At 43.9% G+C, this 15987-nt stretch overlaps 2 protein-coding genes across 7 annotated transcripts in view; one reads left to right on the top strand and one right to left on the bottom strand.

Moving 5' to 3' along the window:
* The window catches only part of AIDA (axin interactor, dorsalization associated), a 29134-nt gene extending 28515 nt beyond the window's left edge, over window positions 1-619 (bottom strand). The window contains exon 1 of one of the 2 annotated variants that reach the window (XM_041402417.1): window positions 304-619. In XM_041402417.1, coding sequence (XP_041258351.1) covers window positions 304-413 — 110 coding nt within the window. In that variant the 5' untranslated portion in view covers window positions 414-619. The remainder of the gene's footprint in view (window positions 1-303) is intronic. The other variant, XM_041402418.1, reaches the window with a different exon arrangement.
* A 51-nt stretch (window positions 620-670) lies between these two features.
* BROX (BRO1 domain and CAAX motif containing) lies at window positions 671-14300 on the top strand. Of its 5 annotated transcripts, none has more exons than XM_041402415.1 (13): window positions 671-757; window positions 2664-2794; window positions 3425-3531; window positions 5039-5135; window positions 6440-6535; window positions 7183-7255; window positions 7587-7692; window positions 8249-8338; window positions 9070-9155; window positions 10463-10544; window positions 11528-11678; window positions 12801-12960; window positions 13418-14300. In XM_041402415.1, exons 2-13 carry the CDS (start codon window positions 2694-2696, stop codon window positions 13502-13504), a joined length of 1236 nt encoding a protein of 411 aa, XP_041258349.1. In that variant the 5' UTR covers window positions 671-757; window positions 2664-2693; the 3' UTR covers window positions 13505-14300. The 5 variants fall into 5 exon arrangements, 4 of the variants coding, with proteins under 4 accessions (XP_041258349.1, XP_041258345.1, XP_041258347.1 ...); XR_005952493.1 differs by lacking the exons at window positions 671-757; window positions 13418-14300 and adding exons at window positions 765-1196; window positions 9407-9480 and having other exon boundaries at window positions 12801-12938; XM_041402411.1 differs by lacking the exon at window positions 671-757 and adding an exon at window positions 765-1196.
* Window positions 14301-15987: the final 1687 nt, after the last annotated feature.

The following is a 15987-nucleotide window of genomic DNA, read 5'->3' as shown; positions in this document are numbered from 1 at the left end:
ACACCTTCCACCAAACCAGGTTGCTCCAAGCTCCACGGCGGCCGCTGCCACCCTCCCAAGAGAGCAGGACGGCCGGCTCCCGCCTCGCACCCCGGCCGGGCACCCCACGAAGGGACTCCTCGGCCCCTGGCCCTGCATCTTGGGGAAGGGCCAGAGAAGCCAGCGGGGGCCCCACGGGCGAGGGGGCCGCGGCCGGGGCCCCGCGGGGCCCCCCTGCCGTGCCCTGCCCCGCCCCAGCCGGGGCCGCTCCCTCACCCCGGCGCCTCGCCCGGAACTCCGGGGCCATGCCGGGCCCGCACTCACATCTGGTACTCGTCGATCGCCTCCACGAGCTGGCCCCAGGAGTCGAAATCAGTACCCTTCCTGAAGCTGGCGTCCCAGCGCTGCAGGAGGCTGCGGGCCGCCTCCGACATAGCCCCAGCGCTAGGGCACCATGCTCACCCCGCGCCGGGGCATCCACCGCGCCAGACAGCCACGCGTTACGGCGCGGCGCGGCACGGCGCGGCACGGCACGGCCCCGGGACACCCAAGCGCGGCGGCAGCGGCGGCAGCGGCGCCTCCCGCCCGCCCACACCGCCCAGCCGGGGAGGCGGCGCTGACCGCACCCGCCCGCGCCATCGCTACCGAGGCGAGAGCGCCACTTCCGCCCCGGTACCTGTCATGGCGCCGATCACGTGCGCATGGGCGGGGCCCGGGCGGGGTCGCTCCGTTCCTCCCTCCGTTCCCGGCCGTGCCGCCACCGCAGGCCCGCCCCCAGGTAAGTCCTGGGACCCCTCTGCAGCACGGCGGGTGGCTCTCGCCCCTCAGGAGGGCAGGTGTTGTTGCTGGTTTGCTGGCGTGCCCGTTCCTGCCGGTGTTGGTGATGTTCAGGGGTCCTTCCTGCGGGAGGACTGTGGACCCCGGCCGTGCCAGCGGCCGCTGTCCCGAGGGGACGCCCTACAGCCGCGGGGCTGTTGTTGGCGGTGGCCCGGGGACTCCGGTGGGGAGGAGGACGAGCGGCGGGGTCGATGCTATCGGCAGCGATGGGGCGGTGCCATCGGCTCTCGGCTGGCGCTGCCTGCGGCCGCGGGCGCGTAACCCACCGCCGTGAGCGGCGGGGCCGGGCCGGGCCAGGCCGGGGTCCCGCGGCCTCGAGATCCTCTCAGGGACCGTTCCGGGCCGGGCCGCGACACCGCGGGGACAGCAGCGCTGCGCAGGTGGGTGATCACGGCGCGACAGCCGCTGGCCTGACGGACAAGCCCCGAGAGGTGCCGGCGCGATGAACGAACCCCCTGCTCGGTGTGGGGGATCTGGGCAGTGGCGGGGAATCAGTGCTGGCAGATTTTTTTGGGTCTGTTTTGGTTTTGTTTGGTTTTTTCTCAGCAGAGCTGCAGAACATTTTTGCAGGGATGAACTGAAGGGATTCCAAAAGGACCACGGGATGATGGAGACCCTGGGGGGGCCTCTGGTCCACCGGCCTACTCAGAGCAGAGACAGCTCCGAGGTCACATCAGGGGCTCGGGGCTTTGTCCCGTGAGGTCTGGAAAACCTTTGAAATTGAGAGTACACCACTTGCTTCTCAGTTTTCCTGTCTCATAGTGACCTTTTATTCAGTAGGGCCCTCCCATGTTCAGGATGTGTCCAGTATGTTCCATTACCCCGCACTGCTGTTGTAAAACTCACTGTGATGCTTGTGTTATATTTGTCTGCTGAAATTGAAGCAAAAGAAGAGAGAGACTCGGGTTTGTCTCTGCCCTCCCAGCCTTCTAGGTCTGAAACACCTGTGTAAATAGATCTATGTTTTCAGTCAGGGTTTGTGGTTAAATAGATCCACGTTTTCAGTCAGGGTTTATGGTTGCAGGTTCATGTACACCAAAGGCTCCCAAATACAAGCTATTCACAGATGGACCAGATACAGTATAGTGCTCTCAGTGAATTGAGATTTAGTCTGGAAAGGAGGAAGGAGGCTCGGGGGTGACCTTATCACTCCCTACAACTCCCTGAAAGGAGGTGGTGGCAAGTTGGGGATCAGCCTCTACTTCCAGGTATCAAGTGACGGGATGAGAAGAAGTGGCCTCAGGCTGTGCCAAGGGAAATTCAGGTTTTGCATTAGGAAGGATTTCTTCACAGGAGAGGTTGTTAAACATTGGAATGGGCTGCCAAGGGAGGTGGTGGAGTCACCCACCTCCATCCCTGGAGGTGTTTAAGGAAAGGCTGGACATGTCACTCGGTGCCATGGTCTAGTTGACATGGTAGTGTTCTCACAAAGGTTGGGCTCAATAACCTCAGGGTCTTTCCAACCCAATTGATTCTGTGATTCTGAGATATTTCTCATGTAATTTACAGGTATGATCATCCTTATGCAGGAGGTAACAAATGTGGTGGTTTTTTTCCTAGCAATGTGTGTGCTCACATAGAGCAAAGTAGGTGGTAGCTTTTTGCCTGACTTAAAACAGTTGCCTCAGAAAGCATTTGTATTTCAAGAGAGTGCAATTCTCACACAAAGCACATGGATGATGAGCACAAGGCATATGGAAGCTTGGCATTTCAAATGGGACAAAAGAAATTAATTTCAAATCAGTTATTTACATTTGGAATATCTTTTTGCGAGCGGAGGACCAGGACATGGGCAGCACCTCAGTTGTACCTGTTCCTGCAGCTGTTCTTTCCTTTCCCCTCCTTAGATTTGGCATAGACAACACTGCAGGAAGAAAATGACCCACTGGTTCCATCGCAACCCTCTGAAGGCTACAGCTCCCATTTCATTTAATTATTATGGGGTAACCACTACTCCAGCTGCAACAAAGGTTTGCAAGTAAGTGTACTTAGGACTGGTTTCAATCTGCCTCTTACAGTTTGCGGGACATCCTTAAAAGTAACGGTTGCTCTTCAGTTTTTGAGCTGAAGATGACTAGAGATGTGTAGGCAAGGAGGCAGTAAGATACTGCTAATACTGAACATTTGCTTACAGAGAATGAATTCTGCAGTCTCTGAATGCACAGTGAGGCCAATTACAACAATGGAGAGGCAAAAGACTAAACACTTCATGGTCTTTCTGATGACTGTGCATTCCTCTGCAGAAGATTGCTTAATTTCCATAAGTGGATAGGCCTGACTGTTCTGTTGTGGGTGGGAATGTAATGAAAAGGGACCTCAGCCTATTTTGCAGATCTATTCTTATCTGTTCATCTCATCATCCCATTCTAATGTTGAAGAATGTTCCTGCTTGTTGCTTCCCCTTCCTCTCTGTACACCCAACCTCGTGGTAGGTAAAGGCACAGTTATTTTAGTTAGTGTTAGGACAGTAGATTGTGTACTGATTATCCACTGCTGCGTGTCCAGTCATATGTATCCAGAGGAGAAAGGAAGATTTTTCTGTATTAGTACGTTTTTAATAGGTTTTCTTAGGTTTTTTTTTCCTTTTTTTTTTTCTCCTTTCATTTAGTGACTTGCGGTTGTCTCGAACACAGCTATTGGAGCTGTTTACAGACTCAAGTTGTAATCCAGAAATTATGAAGAATGCAGCTGACTTGTACTTCTCACTCCTGCAAGGTAGGGAGATTTATTAGCAGTACTACTAATTCATCAAGAGAAGTATCAGTACAATTTTAATGGCACTTCTCAGAATGTTAATTCTGCTAATTGTGCTGATCTCCTGTAAAGAAGCTTTGCACTTCTTAGGAAGGAGAGTATCTTCATGGGTTCTGTGCTTGATACCAGTGCTGGCTGCTCAGCAGGCCTTTTCTCCAAGTTTCAGTGTCCTTTGTGACCCTGTCAGTACTACATGCTGGCAGCCTTGCCCTCCTGCCTTTAACCTCATTCTGCTTCCTGTTGGAGGAGAAAACGTGTATTTGTCTTTTAGGTAGTGGTGAGTTGCTCCCTAAGTATAAATTGAGTCTGTTAATTAGTTTATTTCATTTAGTATTCAGTGTAAACTGCTGGTTTGTCTAATACTAGACCATAGACTTGTTGCAAGTTTACCTTCTACTGCTGCTTATCTTAGGTATGTGTATATATGTAGGTGCTCATTAGCATGGTATCTGCATTTTCAGTAGATGGCTCAGCTGTGCTGACACATTCCTTTGAAACCTTCCTTCTGCCAATATTTGGGTAGCTCTTTCTTAGCAGTCAGGTGCACGGCCAGATTTCTTAGGACTGAGTTGTCAGGAATCAGCTGATTCATGGAAAGTGGGATCTTTCAGTCTGTGGGAAGTAAACATTGGTTTAATGAGCTCCTGGGAGGATGTAGGCTAATGTCACATCCAACAGCCAAGATCTGGATACTTTCTTCAGGAAAATATCATGCTTGGCCGCTAAAATCTTCTGCATTTGAAAGGAATAAGTATTTTCTGATTTTATAAACATGTGACACACTGACAGGTGTGTACACTGACAGTAGCTGCTATGGCAAGCTCTTGACCTCTTAAAGTCTGTAAGACCTGATCAGACCAAGGCCCCTCTTCAGCCTCACTAAAAAATTCCTGGGCCTGCTTATGCTAGGATTTGAACATCCCATAGTGTGAGCTTCATCCCACTGACTGCTGTTTTCTGGGCTGCAGGACTTAAAGAACCAGTCTCCTGTAGCCCTGGAGATAGGTGATGACTAAGTGAGACCATACTTAGAAGCTCTTTTCACTCTCCCTGTTGACCAGGCAGCTTTTCCTGGAATTTTCTGGTTGCCACTATGGTGGTAGAGGCAGCCATTTTGCTCACCTTGAACCTCAGCCATCCTGTACCTGGGCCAGTCCCACTCCCAACTTGTCACTGTATGGGACATGCAGATATCTGCCAGCTTTTCCTTGAACAGTCAAGATTCTCAAAATTGAGTTGGTAACATGCTGGGCAAGCGGTTTCCTGGAGTAGCCAGTTGGTTTTTTTCCACATTTTGTTCTCAAGATTCTGAGGAATAAAAACCCCAGAAAGTGACATGGGGTTTTGAGGGGTTCAGTGAGAAACATTCCTTTATCTATATATATATATCTATATTCATATTGATCAATCTCCTTCATTACTAATTTCTGTTTCCTACTTTGAGATTGCCTGTTTTATTATTCCATAGGTTTTATCCTTTCACTGGATGACTCTTCCCAAGAATGTAAATTGAGATATATTCAGAATTTCAAGTGGACAGACACATTACAAGGACAAGTCCCAAGGTGCGTGTGCTTTTCTGGGTGCGGGGTATGCAGCTGCTCTCTGCTGCTCTGTTACACACATGCACAGGCCTGAAGGGAAACAGAAATGCAGCAAAATCTTGAACACAAAGTAGTTTCTAATAAGGTGTTGCTGTGTTTTTGGTAACTGCTGTACTGTGTTAGGTGTTCTGAAGTGTGCCTAGTGGCCTTTATGTTAAACTGCGAGAATGCACAATAATGATAGAAGGATCCGTTGGGTCTCAGTTGATTTACAAACTGAACCTGCAGTTAGCTAGAGAAGTACGAAGAAGAGCCTTGAGGGTATTAGTGAGTTGAGCATGGTAACAAAGGTCACTGCAGTTTAAAACTTAATTTGGCACTATTGCCTGACCAGGAACTGTGTGTTTGGAGATTCCAATGTTGCTAAAGATCTGATTTTGTTCTTGTCCTCTGAAGCTCCATGTACATGTCCTCTTGGTTCAAACAAATAAATCTGTTTCCAGGAGGAATACAGATCTGTAACCTTCTGAATTATTCACTTGTCTTTTGCTATTGGAGGTAATTGTGTTGTATAATCATGTCTACAAATTTGTCAAGCTTTAGCTAGAAGTGCTTGACCTCCTCAAAGCTTTAATTCCCCATGGAAGAAAATCTGTTGATTAGGACTTTATTTGAATTTTCTCACGGTCATGCACACTTTTTCTTGTGCCAACATTACTCTTCCCACTCCCACATCTTTCTTTTTAAAAGGTGTGCTAGTTCCTAAGCTAAACTGAGCTTGTGATTGCAAGTTCAGTCTTTTGAAAGACTGTTTTTAGCTTTTGAAATTTCCTGCTATTTGCACATGCTGTTTGTCTGCAGTTACATAAATAATTACAATAACGTTAATTTGAGAGAGTTGTAACAGATTCTGACTTATTAACTTAGCAGTACAACTTTAAAGTGGACATTCCAGGGCAAGGCTTTCCACAAAATGTGCAATTGAAAACAAACAAACAAACAAAAGAGATGGAAAAATGTTAGCCACACTCAAAGCTAAACAAATCTCAAGTTACAGTTTTAAAATAAAAGTTCTCAAAAGGGAAGGGTGGGCATCTGAATGTGCTAGATTCTAATTATGTGTTCTTAAAGGGAATAAGTAAAAAAATTGCCGTCTCTCTTAGGCAGTTCAGCAAAGAAGGAGGTTCGGAATTGGAAATTGTTGACATCTTAAATGAAAAATGTTTTATGGAGAGAAGTGTTGACTTTTGCTACATGAGCTGTCAGAGAGATGTGAGAACAAAACTGAAGGCATTAAGTTTTTTGGGGGTTTTGTCTTTCTTTAGTGCCCAGCAGGATGCAGTGTTTGAACTGATTTCCATGGGATTCAATGTAGCTCTATGGTACACAAAATATGCATCAAGACTTGCTGGAAAAGAAGAGTAAGTGGTTTTCTTTACTTAAGAATTCTGCTGCAGCAATACTTCACCAAAGATTTAGCAGGCTCTGGGGGTTGCCTGCTATAGGAAATGTCCAGCTCAGGCAGAGGAGTTCCAGGAGGCAGTTGATCTTTACACAAAAGCACTTCAATCTGTTCTTGCCTCTGTAAACCCAGTGCAGTAGTACTACATGACTGTGATACAGAGAAAGTGTCAGTTGTCAATAAACCCTTCATCAGTCCCCCTCTAAATGTCCAGGTAGAAAAGTGAGATTCTTAACATCAGAGCTCTGCTGAAGTTTAACCCTACAGACCTCTAAATCCTTGGCTTCTAACACTGAGGTTGCCTTTTACTTGAGAGTCATCACAGGATCTTACATTTCTTTTCTTTCAAGCAAGTTCTATGTGATTATTTCATGATTGGACACTGTAAGAAACTCCTTTACTCTGAGGGTAGCACAGCCATGGGACAGGTCACTTAGGGAATTAGTGGACTCTTGATTCTTGAAGGATTTAAGATTCATCTAGATAAAGCCGTAACTAACCTGATCTGTTGTTGCCAGATGTGGTGCCCAAAGCAGGAGGTGGCACTAAATGACACTTAGAGTCCCTTTCTAACTATAATTTTACCAATTCATTCTATTTTCTCAGTATAACAGAAGATGAAGCAAAAGATGTTCACCGCAGCTTGAAGATAGCAGCTGGGATTTTTAAACACCTGAAGGTAGAAGGACTTTCTTTGCTGTCTGTTCTTTGAGGTGTCTCCAAATACTTGACTTTTTGTCTTAGAGAGGCCTTTACTATACACACATACCTGAGAGCACCTGAATGATGCAGGAAACAGAAAGGTATTAATATGTTGTGGTATCACTCAATCCCTGCAACTCATTCCCAGTGGCACTGGAAGAGTGGTTCGTCTGCCCATATCATGTGCTACATGTGCTGTCATGTGCTGTCTTGAGACCTTCACTCAGTGTGTCCCATCCATTTAGGTATGAGGCACTTGTTTTGCACTGTTATTGGGCCTAAACTAATTCTGAGACTTGCGTATTTAGGAAAGCCACATTCCAAAATTGATTACACCTGTGGAAAAGGGAAGAGATTTAGAAGCTCGACTTATAGACTCCTACATCATACAGTGTCAAGCTGAAGCTCAAGAAGGTATCTTCAAATATACATTGGTTGGGTGTGGGAAATGACTCTGTGCGTCACTGCTGTCTCATGAATTCTGCTTGGCAGCAAGACCATGGGTTTTTTATTCTCCTGAAGCACTGTGGCATAGTGGGGCAGGTTGCTTTTAAAGAAAATTATGTTACAATTATAAAAGGAAAACGCCAAAAATCAGTCTGATATTAAAATTGTAATATCTTACTTTGGAAGAACTTGTGTGTGGCATTACTCCTTTTTCCGGTTTCTTCCTTTCATGCAACCCTTTCACCGCCATGCTTGCCTAATAGACATTCCCAGTTCCTTTACTTTAAAATATGTGCAGCTTCTGTTTATTAGCTAATCTTAAGGCTAATATTCCTTCAGTTTTTCTATTAAATTGGAATCATTCTATCCAAGAAACAATCTATCTTTATTCTGCTGTTTGCTTGACTGCACAACATCTATTTTCTGTTCATGCAAGGGTTTTAAAACCCTAAATGCCTCTGCTGATTTGATGTGATGGGACATTTCAATTAAACTTAAACCATGGTGTGGAACTATTTTTCAGTCACAATTGCTCGGGCTATTGAGCTGAAACACAATCCAGGCCTAATAGCTGCTCTTGCTTATGAAACAGCCAACTTCTACCAAAAAGCTGGTGAGTATCTTGTTTTGTATCCTTAGTGATTTATATCCTTGATTTATGCTCTCTTGCCAGCAGATATATTTCACCTACCCATAAATTGCAATATTAATGCTGTTCTCGGTGGATATGGAGTGTGTATTTAGCTTCTATTTAGCACATTTAAGACTTTAGTTATCAGCATGTATTCTGATAAGGCTTTTTGGTTTTGTGGGAATCTTGTTTTGTCGCTGATGGTAGGAAACATTAGTGAAGGAAAACAGACTAGCAGCAGACAAATGGCCTGATGTCAGTGGAGTGTGTTCCAGCTGCCTTTGGGAAGCAGATCATGATGCAGAGCATGAAGAGTCGAATGGGTTCATTATGTACCACCTTCCAGATGAGTAAGATGATCTCTGGGCTTACTGAGGCAAGTGGGAGGAGTGCAGAAATATGGGAGTCACTACTGGAACTTAAAACTAGGAACAAGCTTTGAAATGCTGCCTAAACATACTTAGAGAATTAGCCATCCAGACTTAGTGGACAGCAGTTTCAGGGATTCTAGGGACAACTGCATGATAGCTGCATATCTTTGGTGTTTTTCTCATGGTTTTTCTGTGCTTTTGCCGGAGGAATTTTTGTCCCTTGTTTCTGGATACTTTAGAGTTAGGGTCTAGTGCTAAGTTTAAGAATTCTGGTCTTTTAATGTGTTTGGGGTTTTTCTTTTTGGAAATGTCTTAAGAATAACTTTACATATGTGTTCACAGATCAAACATTATCCAGTTTGGTTCCAGCCTATGCAGGTAAATGGAGGAAGTACTTAAACTTGAAGAGCTGTTTCTATATGGCCTACGTAAGTACTTTGGGTGGCAGCAGTGATAGCTTGTTGTCTGTCTGCCAAGGGCTGCATAGGGAATGGGGGCTAAGTAGTGCCTTGGCTTTCCTTGCTTACTGTGAAGAGGAATTGTGCAATGTCAGTGACATTTGAACTGTTTTTGTGGAGCCAAATGAAATTGCAGCAGTGTGGATTTGTTGTTATCACAGATCTTTAATTGAAACCATTCAGGTTTAGCATAATGGTGCTCTCTGTTATCTACATCACAGTCTGATCCTAGGCACAGTTCAGAGCTGAGCATCTTTATGAAGGCCCTGAATGAAACGGCATCAAGTACCAAAAGGTACCATTCCAAGAGCTGTCCCTATTTGCCTGATGGATCTCCTAGCAAGTGCTGCAGTGCCCTTGAGATCCTCAGCTGCTCAATTTGCTGTGTCTTGTAGCCTGCCACAGCCTGTAATCTGTCTTTTTTATACTGTACAAAAGGCCCAAGCTAAGCAGTCTTAGACATAATTGTCTTTCTCTTAAGCTGAATCTGTAGCTAAAATCTGCTTGCCTTAGCAAGTTTGAGAGGTGAGGGAGGGTCAGAGTTGTGGTACTTCTCTGTTTTTTAAATTTGTGTGATTTCTACTACTGGGCAGTAGTAGATTTAGATAGATTTGTACTGTGAGAACAGACGCTAAAGGAAGGGGGGCAAGGTGGGCATTAGTTGATGAGTTGATGGGGTTGTTCCTTCACCTGTTATGTTTACTAGTTAAACTCAGCTCCTGATAATAGATAATAGGCAATTCAGTTCTCACTGGAACAGAATACCACCTTCAAGCACAGGTGTGAAGGAATGGGACTTTTTGGGGGTGGAAAAGTTATTTGGACTATGACAAAACATCTTAGAACACCTCATCTCTTCTAGATTCAGTGATGTTTGTCGCAGATGAATTTTTTGAGTGTTCAGGTAGTTTTAGTTTTAAGTCTTAGCTTTGTAAACTTGCCTGGGGTTCATTCTCTTTCTGTGCTGGGGCTTGATGCTGCACACTGCTACAGTGGGAGCTTGGACTGGCCTGTGCGCCAGTGCCTCAGGTCAAATAGCTTTGTGCAGCTCAGTTACTCTTGGCTAGACCAAGTGTTCATGGTTTTGGTTCACAGTGTTCATGTTGAACTGCATTAATAGCTCAGTGAATGCTGCTTTGACTTGGAATCCCCAGCTGTCAACTACCTGCAGGAAATGACAGCTTTAAAGAGCTGCAGCTGCTGTAGGGAGCAGGAGGAGGGGATTGGTGCAGGAAGTGCCCAGGGATGTTGGTAATGATTTTGTCCTCTTCCATCAGGCATACTGTTACCATGGCCAGACTTTGCTGGCGAGTGATAAATGTGGGGAAGCGATCAGATCTCTGCAGGAATCAGAAAAATGTAAGTGTGGTTTAGACTGGAGTACTGAGTCTGATGATGCCATGCCTGTTCTGTTTGCCGTATTGTGTTAATTTGCTCTGCCGTAAAGATTTTATCAGTCACCTGTTGGAAATTCAGCACACCTTTGAAGAGAGACAGTGTATATTTTTTTATCTTACCAAATACTGTCTTTCATAACATTTCCGCAGAAAATTTTCATCTTCACTTCGTGGCCTGGCTTAAAGACTGGCTTTGAGCTGCCTGCAATATACAGTATAAAAACCAATGGTCATCCTGCTTTCTGGTCTGTATGTTAGAGTAGTACAGCCATTTCTGCTTTGGAGGTTAAATAGTAAATCTAGATCTTGCATGTTTATTTTTAAACAGTTTTTCTATTAATTTGAAAGGTATATTCAGGCAGTAGTTCAAGGTCTTCTTCCCAGTCTTCTCTCTTCAAAGCTATTTGTACCCCATTGGCCTGCATAACTTTACTGCAATGTATAAAAATGCTCAAATCTCCCAAGTGGAAACTTTAATATTAGTTTTTAAAATAAATCAGAAATTTATTAAGAACAAACTAAGTTGGATTTCTGGGAGTAAAACAAATATTGTTCGGCTGTTCAGAGAAGAGTGCTTCTTCTCCCACTCCATATCAGTTATTGTTGTTTGGTTTGGGGCATCAGCTGTGTGTGGACACCTTCATACCCTCTGTTTTTCCCTGCCATGTGGCACAGTTCTTGGGCTTATTGTTGCATTTTGCCCCACATATAAGAATGCTTTTCTGTATCTTCCCACCCAAAAAGCTATCTTCTTCTTTTCCCGTTCCTAGTCACTTGTTGAATGCAGTAAATCTTGGCTGGTTTTGAACTGGTTTGGTTTTGTTTCCAAGAAGAAAGAGGCCTGACTGGATTCTGGTGTCTTCTAAGACTGAAGCACTGTAGAGCAGAACCATGATTTAAGAAGGTCACATAAATAATTTTTATTTCCTTTTCTTTCTTGCAAAGTTTTTGCCAAGGCTGAAGCGTTGTGCAAAGAATATGGAGAAACCAAAGGGCCTGGGACTACTGCCAAACCTTCTGGACATCTTTTCTTTAGAAAATTAGGAAGTTTGATTAAGAACACATTAGAAAAATGCCAGAGAGAGAATGGATTTATGTAAGTAATTCATGGTTGGTACAGCACTCTGCATGAAGTGCTATGTCATTTGCTTTTATTTCAGGATGGGATGGTAAATTTTACTCTACAGGTGTTATATTACTTTAGGGCATGGCATGTAACTTACAGATAAATTTGCAATTGTATAATTTTCTCTGGGAAGATTTGCAGTGGGTCAGTGCTGTCCTACTCTGTATCCTGTGCCAGTTCAGCAGGGGGGGCTGGACTGACATCTGGAGAGGCTGAGCAGTTTTCTTCCCTCATTCCTCAGCCACCTGGTCAGGAACTGCACAGGACAAAATCTGCAGAAGTTGCCATGTTGCTCTAATGCTCTCTTCCTGTCTCCTTGGATCTAGTAGGCAAAAGAGGACAGAGGGGGAAGTGGAGAAGACCAGTAGGTGATTCTGCTTTGCAAGTAGGGAAGTCAAAACACGGTGCTGCTTTCAGTGAAGATCATGCTTAGGGTGCTAGGAGCTTTACCAGTCCAAGTATAGTTAATATTGTGAATAGGGCTTTCTGTTCATTAATGTCCTTCCAAAAAGGGAGATTTCAGCACATCCTTGTCCCTCTAGAACAAAACTTGGAAAGAGAAAGCAGGGACTGTTTTGGGAGAGCTCTGTGCAACACAGGAAGTGTCACAGTGTGTCAGTGTGTAAGCTCCTGCTGCCCTGCCAAGTGCAGAAGGACACCTGAGTCAGGCTTTGCCCTGTAGCCAGTCTTTGGCGGGCTGCTGTGTTACCATCATCCACTATGGCACATTAGGACTGTTTAGGAAAAGAATTGTCCTCTTCATCTTTGGAAAGTACTTTAAATCCTCATTTGTATTTTGAAAGGTTTTTTTGGACAAAAGATGCTCTTCTCATTGAAGCACTGGGAATAATGGTTATTAAGTAGGAGAAAGCCTGCCACATAATTAGGGAACAAACAACAATACTAGGAAGGAGTTGCTTTTGTTCTTGTGAGCCTTGCTGGCAGAATGCATGTTAGGCAGTGTCTTAATGAAATGGAAGAGAGCAGCAGTGCTTGCCACTGTGAAAACCCAGATTGTTTGTTTAGAACTGCAAACAAGACTTGCAGAGATGGTGCAGTGTATTTTAAATACATTTCTGTATTCTGTTCCAGCTATTTCCAGAAGGTGCCAGCAGAGGCTCCCCAGCTGGAATTGAAAGCAAACTATGGCTTAGTAGAGCCTGTTCCTTTTGAGTTTCCTGCTTTGAATGCACACTGGACTCCTGAAGCAGTTGCAGCATTTGATCTCACGAAGAGGCCAAAGGAGGATGCCGTAAGATAATCCCATGTGCTATTCTTTCCCTCTGTCTTTATTCTGTTTGTCATACAGAGTTAGCTTGACTCTTACATAACAATCCCCAGCTCAGTGTAGGAAGCAGACACAAGGCTACCACCTAAACTCATCCTTCTGTTGTGCCAAGGGCAAGTCAGTTAACCTCTGCCACACTGCCAGCATCTGGAACATCAGCTCATTTTTTACCAAGTCCTGTAACGTTACAGCATGCTAGAGAAAGATTATTTTTTAGAAAAGGATTCATTTAAAGATGCTGAAACAGAGAAAAGTTGTCTTTTCCCTCTTGCTTGGGGCTTACTCAAAGTTTTCAGCCTTGAAAAAGAGGGGGGACTCTTAGATTATAACATGTAAAGTTAGCTTTGGATAAATACTGTGCAGACACAGTGGTTTGTACTTGTGGTATTTAGTTGGGTTTTTTTTTTCTTCTTGTTTGCAGGCTAAACCAAAACCAGATGAAGAAATAAAACCTCTGAAGGAACCAAATATAAAGCCTCAAAAAGACAGTGGATGCCAGATTTCTTAAATGCCATAAGTGCTTTGAATTTGCTTTGAAACTCTATTCATAGGACTCTGGGGCTTTCATTCTGATCTCCTTTTTTTGATTCTCCTCTTTTCATTTACAAGGCTAATTTAGTTTATCTTTGTTAATATGTGTCTATCTTGCTTTAGATTGTGGTGGATTTCTAGGAGGTTATTTATATCTGACTTGCTTTTGGTTTCAATGGGATATCATAGAATGAGTGGGCTTAAATGTTCCTATTGTGCCTCTAGGGAGTTGCTTTTTGTGGGTTTAGTTTTACCCACAAATAACAAAGGAAGTATGATTGTAATGCTTGAGGGTTTTTCCATTACCTTATATGCTGTATCATGTCCAATTCTGCAAACAGAAGTTTGCATGAACAGTTATATCTATTCAAGTTTTGTCATTCAGCTTAGGACCCTGTTGTGTTCGAATTCACCTAATTGTAGTGAGGGAAGAAAATCTGGGTTTGGTTTATAACAGTCCTATGATATGTCACAGGACTTGCACAGAAGTTGGGAAGCCTCAAATTCTGCATAACAGGAGTACAATTTATGTTCCGAAACGATTAGCCTCTGTTCTTTCCTCTATAGATTAGGGTTTTTATATTAGAATTTGTAGTAAGGTACCTTAGCTTTGTCTGTCCTTTAATCCAAATCCCTTAGTATCAAAGTGTATCTGAAAGTGATGCAGCAAGCAATATGGAAGTGCTTTAAAGGAAAGCATCCCTGTGTCATTTGTTCAGAGTTTTTGAATCTTCAAAGCTTTGTTAAGTTTGAAGGCTGCAGACAGTTCTAACCCCCTACACTGGAATTCCTGAAGCTGTCATGCTAAGGTAATGGATTTGGAAGTAAGTTGCTGTATTTCCAGATGGGTGGTGTCTATAATAAGCTGTCAGGAAAACAGGAAGGAAAGACAAGCTGAAGAGCTGATAGCACAGCTGGGAAGCCATGCTCTAGATTTTCTTTATGCCCTGTGTGTAAACAGTGCTGCTTCTCAGGTTTTACAGTATTGCTCTAAAATCAGCTCTTTCTGAAGAAAGCTTGTGAGAAACCAAGCCCAGTCAAGGCTAAGAAAGAGTGGACTTTGTAGAACTTGCTGCTTCCATTTCTGCCTGCTGTGGAAAACGTGACAGCATTCTTAAGTGCTGAGCACTGCAAAACGCCCTTGAGAACAAAAACATCTTTCTGATTTGTTGCAAATGCAAAGGCATATGATGCATGCGTTGAAGTGAGAGCCTTGCAATCCCTGGGTACCAGTTGCTGCTCTTCTCTTGGCCTGAGAAAGAAACTGAGCAGCCTGACAATGTTCACCCTTCCAGCAAACATGATGGCAGATGCACTTACCGTCATGTAAACTGTAAACACATTCCTCATTTGGTACTCTTTGTTCACTTTACACTGTGCTGTGATTCAGTGCTTCTAAAATCTTTAACGAGGCTTGGAGACACAGCTCAGAGAGCAGGTGTGTAACTCCTTGAAGGCCTGTGAAACAAAAGCTGCCAAGGAGGTTAATAGGGAACTCAAGACTCTTCCTAAGATACTGGCCCAAATTACAAAATATGTTGATGCAAAAGGAAAAGATACTTTTAATGCTGGATATTATGGGTTGATCAAATGCAGACCTCCTTGCTTCCCATGATGGATTTTTCTTTCTGTCAGTTCTGCACATAGAACTAAGTGTAAAGTGAGCTGAATTTCTTTGGAAGAAGTTTCTGTTCTGCAGGGGCCTAGAGGATAATGAGTATCAAGAAGAATACATTCCTGAAATGGCTCCATTTCTTCTGGTGCTGCACAGGGACTTGGTGTATGTTTCATGAAGAGCTACTCAAATCTATTCCTAACTTGATCAGCTGATTCATTGCATTGTTAAAATACCAGCTTAGGTTTTGCCAGAGTAGAGTGTGGAGTTAGTTTTCTTACATAGATTTTAATTCTAAAAATGTATTCCAGCTGTAGTCATCAACATTTGCTCAGCCTGCCCCCTTTAAGGATCAAGATACAATCACAATTTTTTTAGCTACTCATTGTTTTTCAGAATTCTGTGTCAATATATACACATCTCAACTGAATTAGTTTTCTTTCTGTGCAGACTAGATCCCATTTTCTCTCCTCCCCTCATTTTCCCTTCTATCTGCTACAAACTGTGGCACAGACTTCCCTCATTTGCTAATGTACTTGTAGGTCCTGGGACTCATTTCCAATGCAGTTTTTACCCATGGGTGGGTTCCTGTAGAGGAATATCTTAAAATCAAATTAACAAATCATGACTAAATAATTCAAACATCTTGGAAGGAAAGATTATTTTATGGACTTGGAATTCTTTGGACACTTTCTCAAACTGAGCTGTTTGTCTGAATCAAGTTCACTGTAAATAGTTTGGGGCATAACCAAGTGAATTGTGTCAGATGATGACATTACTTAAACCTAGCTGTATAACTTCTTGTGCCATAGCTGTTTCAGTAAATATGATGTAGTAGTTTAAAA

Source organism: Onychostruthus taczanowskii, unplaced genomic scaffold (assembly GCF_017590055.1).
Source record: "Onychostruthus taczanowskii isolate IOZ18803 unplaced genomic scaffold, ASM1759005v1 scaffold199, whole genome shotgun sequence".
Classification (NCBI taxonomy): Eukaryota; Metazoa; Chordata; class Aves; order Passeriformes; family Passeridae; genus Onychostruthus; species Onychostruthus taczanowskii.
This window is presented reverse-complemented; position numbering and strand designations above follow the sequence as displayed.

What these genes read in the sequence shown, in the direction of transcription:
- BROX (XM_041402411.1), top strand. Translation starts at nt 1,008, where the DNA reads ATGCTATCGGCAGCGATGGGGCGGTGCCATCGGCTCTCGGCTGGCGCT. An exon ending in GCTGTTTCTATATGGCCTAC is followed by an intron (nt 9,156 to 10,462) that starts GTAAGTACTTTG and finishes CTCTTCCATCAG; the next exon opens with GCATACTGTTACCATGGCCA. An exon ending in AGAGGCCAAAGGAGGATGCC is followed by an intron (nt 12,961 to 13,417) that starts GTAAGATAATCC and finishes TCTTGTTTGCAG; the next exon opens with GCTAAACCAAAACCAGATGA.